The following is a 17,273-nucleotide window of genomic DNA, read 5'->3' as shown; positions in this document are numbered from 1 at the left end:
GACAAAAAAAAAAAAAAAAAAAAAAAAAAAAAAAGCTGAATGACTGATGCAGGGGTGCCAAAGCACCCCAAGGGGGATCCCCCAAAACAATGGGACAAAGAACTCACTCATCTCCCTTCCAGTCTAGAGACTGCATTTTCTGCTGGTGAGAGGACAGTGCGGGCCTCTCTAGTTTATGCAAGAAGAACTTTACAAGAGGGTTATCAAGACCAAGGTCAGGAGTCCCTTCGTGGTCAGTACCAGCTCAAGGATGGCTCAGCATAGCACATCCATCAGAGGCAGCCGAGGGCCGGGCAAGGCTGGGTGAAGCCACACCATGCAGCACAGGAGGCTCTCCTCCATGCGACTACTCACGGCCAGTCTATAACTCTGCATCATCTTATCAAACTCCTCGTCTATCTTTTTATACTTCTCTTCCGTCTGGGGGGTCAGGGCAAACGCCTCGTCCACCTCGGGGCTCTCACACTCCCTGTGCTTCTTGTGCAGCGCCTGGGGGAGGGGCCGGAAGGGGGCCAGAGAAAAGGTGAGGAGGGCTCACCCCATAGCGCCTGAAGAGCCCATCCAGCTCCTCACTGGCCCGCCGGTACTTGTCTTCCAGCAGGGGGCTCTGCTCCAGTGAGTCCTCCCCATCCGGCTCTGGGCTGTCACAGCCGTTGAAACCCTTCTTCCTCAGGGTCTGCAACCGCACACTCAGTCAGCCAGCCAGCAATGGTCCTCCAGCATCCTCCAAACTCCTCCCCCAAATCCCCTACTCTTCTCCAACCTTCTCTCCCATGGTTCCCGGATGTTCTTGTCCCACCCCTACACTCCCCACCCAGAGCCATCCTCCCTTCCCTACAGCATTCTCTGGGGCAAGCATGCTCCACAGCTATCTAGGGAGAAGCCAGGTCCTGCCAGCTCCCTAGAGAGTGTGCTTGGGGGTGAAGATTCTGCCCATGCAAACCCAAGGTTCTACTTAGGTGAGAGAAACTGAATGGAGACAGGAAAGGACAATACAAGAAAGCACAGAGGACCTGCACTCACTGAGCTCTTTGCTCTACACCATCCTAGACCCAAGCAACCCGTGGTCACTCAAAACTTTAAAGATACCTGCCTTGTTGGTATTTTTTTTTTTAAAATCAAATCACATCCATCCATCCATCCATCCATCCACCCACCCACCCACCTACCTACCTACCTACCTGCTACCTACCTACCTACCTACCTACCTACCTACCTGAGAGTGTGCGTGCACTGGAGTGCATGCACACACATGCACATGCCGTAGCACATAAGTGAGAGGACAAGGTGCAGGAGTTGGTTCTTCTTTCCACCATGGGGTTCCTGAGAATTAAACTCAGGCTTGGCAGTAAGTGCCTTTACCTAATAAGCCATTTTGCCAGCCTTTGCTTCATTTTAATTAATTAATTAATTAATTAATTTTTTTCCCAAGACAGGGTTTCTCTGTGTAGCCCTGGCTATTCTGGTACTAGCTCTGTAGACCAGACTGACCTTGAACTCACAGAATGCTGGGATTAAAGGTGTGTGCCATCACTGCCTGTCTTATTTTTATTTTTTTAAATTTTATCTCATGTGTGTATGTTTTGCCTGTATATATGTGTACCACATAAATTCCTGATGCCCAGGGGGTCAGAAGAGGGAGGACCCCACCCCTGGAACTGTAGTAATGAGCTGCCATGTGGGTGCTGGGAATGGAACTCAGGTCCACTGGAAGAAAGCCAGTGTTATTAACCTCTGTACCCCAAGTTGGCAACCTGGGGTAAGAAGCACGAACTGGGTTCACTCGTTTGCTCACAGAACACTTCAGCCAGCATTGCTCCATCTGCGGAGTAGCCAGACCACCTGCCTAAAGTCACATGGCAAGGAAAGGCCAGAGCCCAGTCCCAAAGCTCATATCCCTTAACATTTCACATATGACTCTGAAACAGAAGACAAGAGCCACACAGACCCACAAAGGAACAGGACGGAAAGGAGACGGGAACAAAGAGGGAGACACAAGAAAGAATATCACAGAGGATGAAGGAAGGAGGAACTAAAGAGCATACGGCAGCAGGACGCTCCTCAGACTGGCAGATCACAGACTGCCTAAGTTAAGCTGAGATCTGGTACGGCTACATGTCTCATGCCTTTGCTGTCAGGCCCCTCCTTCCTTGGACCCTGGGTTCAGGAGAAGAGATGGGTTTACGCATAGGCAGAGGTGGGCATAGGCGCGCACCTCGATGATGTCAGCATTGGTGCGACTCTCGTGTGGCTCGTTGTACTCGGTGTACTTGAGCAGCACCTTGTCCATGTCGGTGCTGGCGTACTGGAACAGCTTGTTGGAGTGGTTGAAGATGATGAGCGCGATCTCACAGTCGCACAGCACACTCAGCTCGTAGGCCTTCTTCATCAGCCCAAACTTCCGCTTGGTGAAGGTCACCTGCAGGAGAGCATCGTGTGGCCAGGTCTGATAAGAGTCCCCCTGCCCACAGACATAGCCTCTACCTACCCTAGAGTTCTACTCTCAAGGTGACTTAGCCACGGTTGATGGAAATCCATGGTCTAGAAAGGAACAAAATAGCACCAGAGCCAGCCTTGGACAAGAGAGGAGGCCACACGTCTCTGTGCAGTGGGCTGAGGAGAGCGGCAAACCTCCCAGTTGAGGAGGGGGAGAATTCTCGCTGAGATGAGGAAGCTGGAGGTGTGGCAATGGTGTGGGGCCCTGGCCCATCTCAGGCCAGCAAGCTAAGGAGGTTCACAAAGGGCTCCTCTCTCTGCTTAGACCCACTCTGTATTGGAACCTCTAGTCAGTCTCAGGGTTTCCAAGAAAATTCTCTTTTAGAACTGGTCATGGGTGACAGAGCTGGCTCTCTGTCCTTGCTCACCTACCACAAGGGCTCTGGGACCTCCTCACCTGGCGGTTGCGTTCATCAGTGATTCGCTGGATCTGAATCTTTTTCCTCCCCATCTTCTCCGGGGGGTCCTTAGTGCCAGAGAAGAAGGGGCTGCTGGGTGGTGATCAGGAGCCTCACACTGTGCTCATGAATGTCTGGGACTAGTGATCAGTTCATGGTCTGCAGAACACCTATGCACAGCCTCCTGGGAGGGGTCATAAGAGGACTGTTAGACCCCCAACCTCCCAGCCTGGTTTGGGATGTGGGCGAAATTCATTACAGCCTGTGAGAGACTGGTGGCAGCTCTGCCCCGTCCCCAAATTGCGACAATATTGGCTATAGAGGAAATGCCCCCCTTCCCCATACCAAATAGAAGTTGGGCTCCCACTGGGACCAGGGCTTGGTGTAGGCTGATTCCCTAAGTCACTGCTGTCCTTAGGCTTTAGGTCACACAGAAGATGCAGGGCTCTGAGGGTCTGCTACTTGGAGAGCACCCACACCCTGATCTCTATAGAACTTGTCTGTACTATGTGTTGTACTCTGCCAACCTCCTACCCACCACACAACCTGGACCAGTGGAGGCTCCTAAGTGAGAACGTATTGAACTAACGCCTTCCCAGACTGCAGGCAGCAGGCAGAGAGAGGATGCGCGATGCTTGTAAGGGTGAGTGGCTGTCCAAGAGACAGGTTGTCAGCACAGTCCTTACTTAGGATGGACTCGGCATCTGGCGTCAGTGGAGGCTGGAGTTATAGCATGAACCCCCTAGTCAGATCTTGTGTACATGAGTGCGCTTCACTTGCTCAGCCCAAGTACAGTTCTGTTTGAAGGGTGTTCTGCTGCTTAGACAGACAAGCTATGTTTGGGCCAGAGGGTGGCAAATGTATTTTTCCAGAAGACCTTACACTGGGGACTGAACCCAGCGGTCTTACACATGCTCGGAAGGTGCTCTGCCTAGCTGCATCCTCAACCCCCATTTTTATTTCTTGAGCTAAGGTCCTGTTAAGTTTCCCAGGCTGGCTTATGATCCTCTTGCCCCCACCTCCCAATAAGCTATGGTCACAGGCCTACATCACAAAGTCTGGCTTATTTCTCTGATTATTGTGGTGCCAAGTATGGAAGATAAAGTCTCTCACTCCCTAGTTAAAATGCTCCATTTTGGAATTTACTACTCTGATTCAGGTAGAGTTTCTGTAAAAGGCCAGAGAATCAGCACTGCAGGCTGTAAATTCTTCTGCACTGTTTTAAGCTCTGCCACAAGCTGGCAGCCTAACTGACAAAGACAATGGGAGAGTAGGTGGGTGTGGTAGCTAAGGCCTTTAATCCCAATGCTTGAGAGGCAGAGGCAGGCATCAGTAACCTGAAGCTAGCCTGGTCTACATAGTGAGACCCCAGCCTTGACAAAACAAACCTAAATAAATAAATAAATAAATAAATAAATAAATAAATAAGTAGATGGGGAGGGGAGAGATACACAAAGAGGGTATACAGAGGAAACTGAAGAGCTGGCTTAGCATTTAATTAAGAGTCCTTGCTGGTCTTGTAGAGGACCTGAGTTCAGTTCCCAGCACCCCTTACAACTATCTGCAACTCCAGTTCCAGGGGGTCTGACGTCATCTTCTGGCCTCCACAGACACTGCACATACATGGTGAACAAACACACAGGCAAGGAGTTAACATCAGCTGAGTGCCAGTGGCTGCTGAGCGGAAACTCTGCCTTTCTAGCTCATTCCACAAGGCCTGAAGGTTACAGAGTAAGTGAAGTAGTTAGTTCACTGGGATAGGGAAGGGGAGGTCTGGGCCTGCTTCAGATCATCACAGACTGCAGGCCCGACCCTCAGGCTGGTCTAGCTTCCACTCTAAGCATCCACAGAGAGCGTGCCGGCTCCCTTGCCCTAAAGGAAAAGTAATCTGCCTGCATGTATAGAAGGTCACCAAAAGAGGGGACCAGCACCTCTCCTCTTGCTCTGATAGCTGAGGAGTTCCATAGTCCCTGGCCTTCCTCTGGCCTCTCCCCACATCCCAGACCAGCAGTGGCAGCCTAGAGCCCTGTATGGCCAAATCTGGTCTCTCTAGAGGCCTATGACCCAAATCCCTGCCCAATCTACTGTAGGGGCTCCATCCAGAACCTCCAGGCTTTACCATAACTCTCAGAGCTACCCACAACTGCTCTCCTTGGGCTGGGGAGCTGGGAAGGCACAATGGGGCAAGGGCTATGGGGAATTGGCTGTTTTTTAGGTGGGTCTCTCTGGCTCAGCCTGGAACTCCAATCCAGACCCACGATGCAGGGTGCTCTGACTCCCCACTGGCTAGGTAGCTGTCTTCCTTCTTGTCCCTTTCTTGTTCACAGGCCTGCCTCTGCCTCTCAAGTGCTGAGATTAAAGGTGTGCACGACCATGAACAGATTCGTGACGACAGAGCCTCTCCCTGCTTATAGCCAGTGCTATCTCCTAGTGAGCTGTCCCAGTGTTTTCACAGTTTTCCAAAAATCAACCCAGCAATCTTTCTAGCATTATCAATTGTGCTTCTCCTATGAGCCCGGTTCCCCAAGGTTAGAGATTCATGAAGCAGAAACTGAATCTGTCTTTTTACTATGCTATTGCCTGTAGAAAAAGCCCAAGAAATACCTATACAAAGAAAATATTAGGAGCCTGTAAAAGTCCTTCCTGCAGTCTAATCTCCGTCTGCCCTGCTATTCTCACTGTCCTCTGTGGAATTAGAACCTTCTACCAGCTGCCCTCAAAGCCTATTAGTTCAGACATCACCGACTCTCCAACCAACCCTGCCACCCTCACTCTCATCCCTCCCTACACTCAGCTGGCTGGTGCAAAGGGTGAGACTCTAAGTCTTCTAAGGAGCAGCCCTGAGCACATGGAGATGGAGAGGATGGGGTTGCTTAGGCAACTGTCGCCTGGCAACCAGCTCCCTGGCTGATCTCCTACACTGCCCCCCCATCCCTGCCGCATGCTGGGGGAGCTAGGATATGAGAGAGATCATGGCTGAGAAGGCAAGGAAGCCAGAGAGACCTAGTGAGTGTCCTTTATCAGAGGGGACCTGTCTGTTTAAGAGGCCAAGCCTCAACAACCCTGACTCGCTCTATACTAGCTCAGCCATTTATAACCCATGCCTCCCAGAGTCTCACTCACTGATGCTCTTCCTCTGCCAGAACTACCCTGCCAGAGGACAGAGGACAGACCCTGCCTTGGCCAGTCCTTCCTCCTAGCTAACCATAAACTCTCTTACAAAGCAGGCTCAGTCCCCTCTGCTGTCTGTTCCACATTGCTTCAGATTCTTTGGAAGCCCTGGGGCAAGAATATGAACTCAATCTTTGTTCTGGAATAATGGTGTTTGGGCTGAGATGGTCACAAAGTACCCCAAACTGACCCCATTCAAGGTGTGGAGCTGTCCTGCCCAAACTTGCCCACTCTTATCAGGAAGTTTTAATGAACACCTAGACCTGCTTAATTAGTCTTCTGCTCAACAACCTAACTAACTGCTAGGAGCCAGAGGCCTGCGCATCTGCTCTCCAGATGCAGGCTCTGCTCCTGCCTAACCTAGCCAGCCCCTCTTTTCTGAAGCTCTGGTCTGTGGGCTGCTGCTCTCCCCACCCCCCCTTTTCTACCAGACAGGGTTTCTCTGTGTAGCCCTGGCTGTCCTGGAACTCAGTCTGTAGACTCAGAGACCTACTTGCCTCTGCCTCTGCCTGAGTACACTGGCTAGGCTGCTGCTCTTCTAAGTCTAGTTTGCAGCCCCGGGCACTCACGCTGAGGTGCCAGGCTCCAGGGGCCTTCCCATCCTGACCTTACAGCAGCAGTGGCCCTCAGCAGGTTCTAGCTGGGCAGGGTGATATCACCCGCAGGCAGGCTGTGACAACAGCAGCAGAAAGGAGAAAGCACTGGCTGGTGGGATCTGTAGGAAGCCAGCAGCAGGGTGGCCATGGGGGCAGGGAAGTCTGGGATCTAGGATCCCATGGCAACTGGCACTGTTTACATGCAAAGGAGGGGCAAGTGAAAACTGAAAGGGTGCTGGATGGACAGTCAGGAGACTAGGCCCATCTCCCTAGGTCACACCTCTTGGTACCTGAGCAATACCAAACCACTCTGGGGTTTCAGAATGAGGCAGCACTGTTCCTGTGTGAAGGGCCTGGGTGGAGACGGGAGTGAGGTCAAGACAGGTTCCTGTAGCCACTGCTGAGAAGCCAGGGAGGAAGCAAGCCTCCCCACCATCTCTGTCCTCCCTCCACTCTTTAGCAGTGCACCCCCATTTCTGCTCCCTCACTCCTTTCTGCCCTGAGCACCTTGTCCTGGTGTCCTGAGGCTCTAGAAAGCTGCATGCATCAGATTCGGGAGCCCTACACCAGCGGACTCCCGACAGAGCAGAGGCCAGAAAGGCCAAGCCCTGAGCTCTTCTTGAAGGGAGTGGGAGACAGCGAGGGAACTGCTCATTAGGCGCTCCCCTCCCTTCCAGGCCGCTGGGGGGGCCTCAGGCTGGAACTCGGGAAGGCAGGCTGCACTGAAGACAGCTGTCACCCTCCTCCACCCTCTCCCTGGTAGGGCTGCAGGGCATGAAATAAGCAGCATGCACTGGGGGAGGGGGCGACAATCCAATCCACCTGTCACCCCCACAGTCGGGCAGCCAGCTTGCTAGTGGGAGGAGGCGTGGGCAAGGTGGGGACAGATGCACAGACAGAGGAAGGAGACAGAAAGGGACCAGTGAGGCAAAGGCACAAGACTGGGAGAGTGCCTGGCTGAGCAGCCAAGGGGTGCCCCAGCAGCCTGCCTGAGGGCACCCTTCAGGTCCCCGCTTTTCCCAGTCCCAAGCCACCTTTCTTCTCCACAATTCCCATCACCATCCAAAAGCCCAGGCCAGAGCCCAGGTTCTGTCACACTGACTACCTAAACCCCAGGTTCCCACCAAGCCCTACCATCCCCTCCCCCAGACAGCAGCTTGGGGCTGGGCAGGGGCTATTTTTAGCCTGGGCAGTGAGCTAATTTTAACTCACCAACAGGAGACCTGAGGGTGGACTGGTATGGGGGCCGGTATGGGGGTGGGGGTGGGGGGTGGGGGTGCAGTCCAGGAAAGCAGGGCTTGGGCAGGGTGGTCCCAGGCACTGTGAGAAGCACCCAGGAGGCCTGGGAGCTCTCCCCTAGCTTCCAAAGGGCATACTCCGCCCTCAGCTTCCCACCTCTCACATCTAGTAAACCTCTTGGGAAAGTGTTATCCTGTTTTCTCCAAGAGGGAATGTTTTCCCTCTGTGTCCCACTCCCTGTCCTTCCTGTAGTCTAGCTCTCACTCTCCAGAAGCAGTTGAGTCCTGGAGGCTCCCGCCTCCTCCACCTAGCTAAAGTTCCTCCCACCCACAATATAGTTCCCAGAGCCAGCCACCCGCTGGGCCTATTAGGGGCTACTAAAGACTGTCCTGGTAGTAAAGCAGTGAGGGGGGGGGTCGTCAGGCCATGAAGAAAGGATGAGTTTGCAGGGGCTGGGCTGGGCTTTTCTAGCCTGTACTGAGGTGTGTGCCTAAATTAAGGCACAGTTTCCCCCCTACCCCACTCCCAACAGAGGGGCAGAATGGTGAGGTTCCCTGGAAGAAAAGTCAGCCCTGTAGTAAGGAGAAGTGCCAGTCTAGGCTCCCTTCAGCTGCTGCGGAGAGGAGAGGCACGGTGGAGGCCAGAGGGAGGCTTCCTGGAGCCTATCCAGGAAATTTTCTGACTGTCACCCCTAGTAGATGAGGGAGAGTTGGCTCAGGGCCACTCTGTTGGGGACAGTGCCAGGTGGAACACAGGAGGTCCTGGTGACAGTTGCGGTTATCAAGGTTCCCCCAAATACCTATGAACCCAGAGTTCAGGGCCTCTAAAGGTCGTGGCCTTGGTTAGGCCCAAGGTCACTGTCACTAGTGTGGCCCATTTTTGAAATCCAAGTTTGTACTTTGCTTTAGCTCTGCCTAACAGGCCAAGTAGCCTGACTCACTGGTGCTCATTTGCATGGTCATTTGCATAGTGTCTCCACCCTTATTCCTCCAAATTCAACTTCCCATCCAGTGGCCCTCAGGACCTCAGAAATGGTTCCATCTTCTGTTCCAGAAAGCAACCCTCAATTCACAAACAGCCCAGGGATGTAGTGTGAAGCTCCCATCCTTGGGACCTCCATTCCTGTCTAGGGAAAGGATCAGAGGCACATAGTCCGACCAGGAGTCTCAGGGTGAGGCAGCAGCAGCAGGCCTCTCCTATCCTGCTCCACTCAGTGGAGCACAGTGGACTGGAACTACATTTCAAACAAGACTTTAAAGGCTGGATCCTATACTCAGAGCAGACTCTGGGGCTCATGCTCACCTTGTCAGAAGCTAACCAACCAAGACCAGGACATATGGGAGTCATGAAGGTGCTTGCTCCTACCATGGATGCTAGCAGACAACCAGCCCCTTGAGTACCTGTCAGCCTAACCTCCATCTGTCTAGTTACAGCCATACCCTCCACACGGAAGCCCCGCAGCCTCCCTACTCTGGGAAGTCTTTTCTAGCAGTCCTATCTACTACTATCATAGCCAATCCTGTCATGGCAATCTTAGGCCCACTTCAGCCATCTAAACAAGAATGGGGGATCTTGGCAATTGGATGCCTTAGTTGAAGAGAGGTGGGGGCAGTTGGGACCGTTAGTGTGTCACCTTCCACCTCCCTACCCTACTTCCCCCCTGGGGTCTCAGGAGACAGAAGTGAAAGTCGCAGCTGGGGCCTTGAGGACAGTTCATCTTGACAGGCGTTGTTGGGATGAGCATGCTACTAGGGCTGGTTTAGGGTTGCCAGCTAGTACAACAAGTGGATGCTAGCTAAATGAGTTGAAGGACTTCCCATGGAATTGAGAAGAGCAGGGAAATCTGAGCAAGACTTGGGCCACAGAGCAGGCTGGGGAATCTTAGAAAAGCTCTCTCCTAGGAGGACCACTTTTTGTTCAAGCATCTAGGAACAGACCAAGGGCTGAGCCCTATCTGCTGGGCTTCTGGCATGAGGGAATGTGAGGCAGTGCAGACTGAAGGGGCACCAGCACTCAGACAGGCCAGGCCAGAAAGAGGCCAATCCAATCAGGGAAGGCAAATCCTCCTGGTATTGTGACCTCAAGGAGTACCAAGGGTTTAAAGGAGCCTTGGGCAGTGGCTTGGTCTCTAAGCCCTAGGCAGAAGGTGGCAAGGTGGCTCTTATGAGGATTAGCTTACTGTTTTCAGGAAAGACACTAGGTGAGGATGGGGGGGACTAACCCAGTGGGCCCTGAGCACCCTTAGGCAAACATACTCTCATCAAAACATACCTTCATCAAACAGGGTTCAGTGTCAGAACACAGCAGGGGCCCTCTGACTTTGTCAGCAATGACTGTTGTCTGTGCACTGGCCTTCCTCTGAGGGGAAGCTCTCAGGGCTTTTACAAGCAAGGCCCACCCCTGGGAACAGGTGAAGATTTCCTTTAGCCTTAGTTCCCCACCCCCAACTGCAGGCTGACAGGTGGGGGAGAAGAGTAGGAACAGCTGGGCCAGGACACCTGTTCCCCACCCCATGCCTAGCCAAAGGCTTGCCATGGGGACCATATAAGGGGAGTTGCCAAGAGGCAGGCAGGTGTGGGGGCAAAAAGAGAGGGGTCCAGATGTCAAGGGGAGACAGAGCAAGAAGCACCCTCTTCAAGATGCATCACCCTTGCCTACAGTGCAAGACAGAGAAGGAAGGCAGGCAAGGGCAAGGTCAGCACTCTAACTCCCTTGCTCAGAGCCTCAACTTCACATTTCATCTACTGGAATAGGAAGAACCCAGAAAAGAGGTCTATTCCCCTTGCCATCTGCCCCACCTTCACCCCGCTGAACCTCTCGTCTTGGTCTTTATTCTCCCAGCCTTCAAACCCAGTCTGGGGAGGAGGATAGCACTGGGAATAGCAAAGGACCTAAGACCTAGAATGTCTGCAGGGCAAGTTTTAAGGACAGGAGACGGCCATGCCATCCCAGGGTCTGGTGGTCCCTTCCAAGCCCCTTCGACTCTTTATCCCCACACCTTCGGTTTGGCTAAAGATCCTGATGGAAGGTGCGTCTGTGACACACTTTCTCTAGAAAAGGCAGAGGCTGGGGAGAGATCAGCTGTTCTCCCCTGTGCTCCCTTCAGATCTGCAGCCCCTTTCCTGTCTGCCCCAAGCAGCTGGTCTGGGGGCCTCTGTATGGTGCTGACTCCTGCTTCAGGGCTTTGCTTGGGGGCTTCAGGAGTCAGAACAGTGCACCCTCAAACTAACTTCTCTCTCTCTCTCTCTCTCTCTCTCTCTCTCTCTCTCTCTCTCTCTCTCACACACACACACACACACACACACACACACACACACACACACGCGCAACCTGAGTGCTATACCTCAGCAGCCTAGACTTCCTGCTCCTTCAGATGCCTTCTTTCTTTCCTCTTTCCTCCCTCCCTCCCTTCCTTCCTTCCTTCCTTCCTCCCTTCCTCCCTCCCTCCCTCCCCCCCTCTCTTTTTCTCTGGGTAGCCCTGGCTATCCTGGAACTCTTTCTGTAGACAAGGCTGGCTTCAAACTCAGAGATCCACCTTCCTCTGCCCCTCAAGACTGGGACTGAAGCTGTGCATCACCACCTCCTGGCATCAGATCTTTTTGACAAAAGCCCTCAATGCTTCACAATAGACTTTTCATTTCATAACTCCTTCACCTTTCAGCCTCAGTTTCCCCAATACCAAAGACCTGTAGCAGACAGAACCCTGCCCAGCCTAGGATCTTCACAGAGATAATAACAAATGGTACCCCCCCAGATCTGGGGATCCCAAAAATCCTCATTTTTGTGTCTGAACCATGCTCCCTGTTAAACTGGGTTGTGCATGGGTGATGCTGGAGGGGTGAGTTAGGAACAGGCAGGACACGCCTTCCCTGTGGCAAGTTGTCTGCCCAATGCTAGGGGAGTGGCCCCAGAACACCCAGGGGCACTAAGCCAAGGTCAGTGACCAAGCCTAAAAGCTCAGGGCCTCCCGGGAGGGTAAGTTTAAATGAGTAAATATGGTCCCGCCTGGGTGTGGTTTGCCACAGGCCAGAGCTTGGGGCAGGTCACTCCCTCCAGTACCCCATTCAGAAGGGGCTGTCAGCCACAGTCAGCTGCCTCAATCCATGCCATACTAGCAGGACTGCAACTGTGTTACTAGCAACTGGAATAGGGGTGGCATGTGGCCTGGGCCTGGACAAAGCCAAGGTAGATGTGAATGCTTTGAAATCCTAAACCTAGGATTTGCCCCAAAATGCAGTGGAGTAGCTTCCCTCATGGAAGCTGGAGACAGACAACAGCAAGGACCATCAAACACAGATACCTATGCCACCAAAAGGGAGCTCCTACCCACCTGGAAAGCTGAGGCTGAGGTGGGAGAAGGGACAACTTACCCAAGGACTCAGGCCAGGGTGGGGAGCAGTGGCAAGCCAGGGAACAGAGCGGCAAGGGAGGGTGGAAGTCGGCCAGTGCTCCCTGACTCACAAAGCATGCTCTCCACAGACAGGCCCTGCCTGCCCATCTGTGCTCTGACCTCAGCCCCTGCTTCCAGCCCAGGCTCTCTGGGTTCTGTGAGCCTTTTGCCTTCCTGCCTCCAGTCCCTCACCACCCCCCACTCTCCAATCCTTTAATCATCTTTACCACCACTGCCCCCGCCCCCCCCCCACAGTGCAACAGCTGCTCTGTGGGTGTTGCACCCCAAGGGTGCACTGCACACCTTCCTGCATGTGCCCCATGACTTGCTGCAGACTGCCAGGCGCTGATGGGCCCCGCAGGAGCCCCTCAGCAGGATTTCTGGGGAGGGGGTTCAGAGGTCAGTCTTCCCACAGCTCCAGGACAACTCCTCAGAATATGTTTTGTCCTAGGCAGGGAGAGATGAGAAAATATTCCAGGAGCCACATAGCAGCGGCCCACTAGGCCGAAGGTCAACAGCCTTTTTAGCAGAGTCACTGGAGAATGCCTGAGATTCCCCTCTTTTTCCTGGCCAAGTTAAGAGCTATCTTTTCCCTAACCTGGTTTCAATGGGAAGTTCTGATACCCAGGCTCCATCCAGCCTTCTCTTAACTGTGGAGACAATGTCAGCCACCACACAGCCAGATGTCTGCTTATATAGCACAGCTTCTAGCAGCTAATGCCACCCCTCCCCAATGAGCAAGTCACCAAACTAGGACAGGAGGACAGAGAGGGTTAGCTGGACTCTGGCCCCATAAAAGCCACCAGTGATTACAGCGATGCGGAGGCTGTGCGGCATGCGACCATTCCTCCTTCCCGCTTCCCTGTAAAGGGAGATAATTTTCTCAGGCCAGGTGTCTTCAGAGAACCTACAAAGTCTTGGCCAAGGTCTCAAGGTATGGGGAGAGCCCACCACCACAGATCCACAGCCCCTAGATCTGACCCTGGCCAATGGCTTTGGGCCTGCCTCAGATCCTCAGCCCCATTAGGGAACCTGGACAACACCAACTATACTTGTGACTCATAGTGTCCCCCTTGCCTGCAGCTCTTCTGTAGGCCATACAATTGTCTAGGTAGGAGACAGAGAAGTGGAGGCAACAAAGAAAAGCCAGCCTACCAACTCAACTCTAGTGTGGGTGGCAAAGTGTCCCAAGGACCTGTGCTAGGCCAGAGCCACCATGAAGAACAGGAAACTCAGTTGGCACAGAAGATAAAGCTAGGAAGATGGACAGACCTCCAGGCCAAGGACATAAGGGCCAAGGATGCTGCAGCATAGGCCCCTTTCCAGAGCAGGGTCAGAGCGGGGCCTCAGGGAACCTAAGCCCATCCCCTGGTCCAGCTCCCAACCTGGAGAGACTCCCTCTGCCTTTCCCAACACACCACCAAGGAAGACCAGGAGAAGAAAGAAAAACCCTGCTGGAGAGAGATTATATAACGGCAGCCAGCCAGCCTGTCACATCACCCAGCCTAGGAGGTGCACTAGAAGCCAGGGAACCAGAGCAGAGAGCTGGGGCCCTCCAGCCCCATAGCACCACACAGAGGGGGATGGGCGACCTGCACCTGCCTCCTGTCCAAGTCCCCCACACCCTGTTCCAGGCACTGGGCTTAGCAGAGGCAGCACAAGCCCTGTGCCCATCCCCCAACACAAGGCTTCCCATACTTTCTGGCTGGGTCCTGTTTCTTCTCTAGGCTCAGGCCTGCATGAGCAAGGCTTGTATGTCTTTATTCTTAATCTTTAGAGTCTCTCCCTGCATGAAATATGTGGCAGAAAGAGGGAAGACTAAAGTCTGATACAAAATTTGAAGTGTGAGCTTAAGTAAAATGCTCTACCATTCTGGTAGGTATGGGAATGAATGAAGCTCCTGACTCCCTAAAAGTACGTGCAGCAGTCACACACAGGGTATATGTATGAAGGGCACAGGAGTCACAAACAAAGAACATGACCACTGGAATCCCAAAGCCTCAGTGTCCATTTCTGGGGTATATGGGAAAAGTGCTCTATAGAAGCTCCAGAATTCCCCAACCACCCTACAAAACAAGGTTCTCAGCCACTCCCACAATCATCCCACCCCACCCCCATCCTGGAAGACGCAGGAAGGAAATTCATTCACAGGCAAGGCCACGGGAGCTGGGACAGCCAGGCTGAGCACTGGGGCTTGGTGGCCAGAGGCCAGAAGCTGAGTGTCTGAGAACACTGACAGGTAACTCGCCAATGCTCTCCCCTTGGCGGATACCTACCGCGGATACAGGGAGAGGAACAGAAGGTGGACAGCTCCCCAGGCCAAGCGCACTCAGTAGGCTCCTCTCGGAGATCCGGCCAGAGCAGCCCAAGGTCACCGTCCCAGACGGCAAACTTCCCACAGTCAGGCAGCTCAGACCCACTGAGGGCTAGGGGGAGGGGGAAGATCCACCACTCACACAGCCAAACAGGCCTCGGAGGAAACTCGCACGGGTAGGGCAGGGGACGGGATCCACCCACTGTACTCCCCTAGCCTGGCCCCAATGCACCGGTCAGTCGTAGGCAGAACTGGCACTCAGGACAAGCTGGGTAGTCCGGGACCACTGGGAACCCCGAGGGCTCGATGGGATCTCTGGAAGGCCTCCCTGCCCCATCTCTGAGGTGGGAGGCCGGAAGCACCGTAGTCCCTTGGGCCAGCCTCACCACTCGAACCCCACTCGCACCGACTCGGCCCGCACCGCACCGACCAAGAGAAAGGCCCGGAGAGGTCCTGCCGGATGTTAACAGCTGCAAACTACTGTCCAGGGGTTCTCCAGCCGGCGTTGCTGACACGCCCGACCAAGGGGGCCCCCACGGGCGCGAAATCGCGGCCGGAGCCACGTGCGTTGCGCCCGCCAAGGCGCGAGGCGACGGGGGCTCGGGTACCAGGCGCGGCTGTCACAGCAGACACCCCAGCACCAACGCTGCCTCCGTCGCCCCGCCCGGCCCGGGACGCTCGTGCCAGGGCGCCCGTACACCCCTCGCGCTCCAGACCACCCTGCGCCCGGCCGCGCGGCGTGGGGGAGGGGTTCTTAAAGGGGCCGACGCGCGTCGTGACTCACCAGCCCGTGGGGGGACGGGGTGTCACGGCGCCCGGAGCCTCGGCCCGGTCCGCCGAATCCTCGGTCACGCGAAGCCGCAGCTCCGACGGGGAACAGCGAAGGCGCCGCGTCCACGCGGCCTGGGCGGCGCCACAGGACCGGGACCCCCCGGTGCGCGCGGGGGCGGCGGCGGGCGGGCGGCGGGGACGCAGCCGAGCGCCCAAGCCGCCTCGACGGTTGTTGATATTTTGCTTCCTTCCTCCTTTCGGGCTCCAAAGGCAACTCCTCCAGCCCCAGACTCGAGGCCGACGTAGGCACGGCGCAGCCTAGCTTGCGAGATGGGAGGGGGGAAGACGAGAGTGATGGACAAGCAGGGGGCCAATGGGAGGGCCCCGCGGGGCGGGGGGCGGGGCCTGGCAGGGAGGCCTGGGACGCAGCCCCGCCCCCTGCCCGCGGCCTGCGCCCCACCCCTCTGGGGCTCGCGACCGCGGCGCGTGGAACCCAGATCCCTCCGCCTGCGGGACAGAGCGAGGCTGCGGGGACCTCAGCACCCCAGCTCCAGAGTTGGCAGGGGTCTAAGTAAATAAGTTCTGGGGAGATAAGAATGTTGGGAGGCCCCCGATCCTACACTTACTGTGTGACAAAGCTCCGAAGCCAGATCGCGCTCTCTTATCTCGTGGTTACCTGGGGAGCTCCGCTGCTCCCTCTACCTGTGACAGGTCCCCTCCTTTCCCCTGACCCGGCTCGGTTGACGCCCAGACATTTAAAGCGGCAGTGCATAATTCTCGGGTGATCTAATCTTCTTTTAGAGCCTGCGGGCCCCAGCGCACTTAACTACGGAGGGGGCAATTTAAAGGGGCGGGACCCCAACCATCACCTCCCTTGCCTCACAGGAAACATCCAGAAGCCTTGTCTTGAAGAAATATAACTCTCTAAAAAAAAAAAAAAAAAAATCTTTTAAAATCCCTGATGGCCTCTGGGCGTGGTGAATTTTTAAGTGCTTCACAACAAGATTGTGCGCTCCATTGCTTCTGGACATTTAACCCGTCAGACTTCCTGTCCAGCATCCTGTCACTAACAAGTCCTCTGCTGGCTCTACCTGGAACTTGAGGAAATGACAGAGTCTGGCGTGGACTTCAAAGCCTTGCAAAATAGAAGCAAAAGGTTCTTCAACAAGCTAGGGTCTGCTTTACTGAACAAAGTCCCTGTTCTGGCTTCGTGTGGGAGAGATGAGAAGAGGAGACAAGTGGTGGGTTAGAAAATTTAATCTCAGAGTCAGACTGTTTTGGTTCAAAATTTTCCACTATTTCTGAAAAGAGCAAAGCACATTTCTTAACCCTCCATCCTCTTGGGTAAGCTGAAGGTGGTAAGGCCATAACTTGTGAATTTTGTGTGAGTTTAGTTCCCAGTAGACTAATACAGTGCCTCGTGTTGTGTTGCACTGTATGACCCACACACGGGCTGCTCAGCTGAAAATGAGCCCTTTTCGGCCCTGCCTGAGTTCAGAAAAGGCTCACAGGGGGACCAGTTCAATAGGATTATTCTGCAAAGAGCTTAGAGACATATATGTACCTCCTTAAACAGGAAGCACGTAGGCTTCTAGTCCCTCGGCCTCTCTTCTCAACCCTTCCAGAAGACTGATTTATGTAGGATCACACATGGTCCCCAAATGTGGCTCCTTAGTTTTCCTAGAGTGTGGGGGGTGGGGCACTCCCAGTAAAGAGCTGCCAGTACTCCTTGAGCAGTCTGGTTTGCCCCCAAGACTTGAGTGAAGGCATCTGCCCTTCCCCAAGCACTGGGAGAACACAGCCTTGTTCCTGCTTGTGGCTATGGTGGGAGCAGAATGGGAAAGTGCCCTCCCAGTGGGGAACCTCCCCTCACTGGTGGCCTCTATTTTTAGTGCTTC

General features: G+C 54.3%; 1 protein-coding gene across 6 annotated transcripts in view; it reads right to left on the bottom strand.

The window, feature by feature from the left end:
• Positions 1–16,100, bottom strand: part of Mef2d (myocyte enhancer factor 2D) — a 29,948-nt gene extending 13,848 nt beyond the window's left edge. For 3 of the 6 annotated variants that reach the window (XR_003843667.1, XM_021195350.2, XM_021195353.2), the window contains exons 1-5: positions 16,002–16,100; positions 15,389–15,693; positions 2,894–3,078; positions 2,216–2,419; positions 539–676 (exon numbers count right to left, since the gene is read on the bottom strand). Coding sequence is in view for 5 of the 6 variants with exons in the window: in XM_021195350.2 (XP_021051009.1) it covers positions 539–676; positions 2,216–2,419; positions 2,894–2,947 (396 nt within the window). In the remaining variant the exon portion in view is untranslated. Of the gene's footprint in view, positions 1–354; positions 490–538; positions 677–2,215; positions 2,420–2,893; positions 3,079–14,566; positions 14,650–15,388; positions 15,694–16,001 lie in introns of those variants that run through there. The other 3 variants (XM_021195354.2, XM_029537177.1, XM_029537176.1) reach the window with 2 other exon arrangements.
• Between the last annotated feature and the right edge of the window lie 1,173 nt (positions 16,101–17,273).

The sequence above is a fragment of the Mus pahari genome, chromosome 4 (assembly GCF_900095145.1).
Source record: "Mus pahari chromosome 4, PAHARI_EIJ_v1.1, whole genome shotgun sequence".
In the NCBI taxonomy this organism is placed as follows: domain Eukaryota; kingdom Metazoa; phylum Chordata; class Mammalia; order Rodentia; family Muridae; genus Mus; species Mus pahari.
The sequence above is the reverse complement of the archived record's forward strand: the minus strand, read 5'-3'. Positions and strand labels throughout refer to the sequence as shown.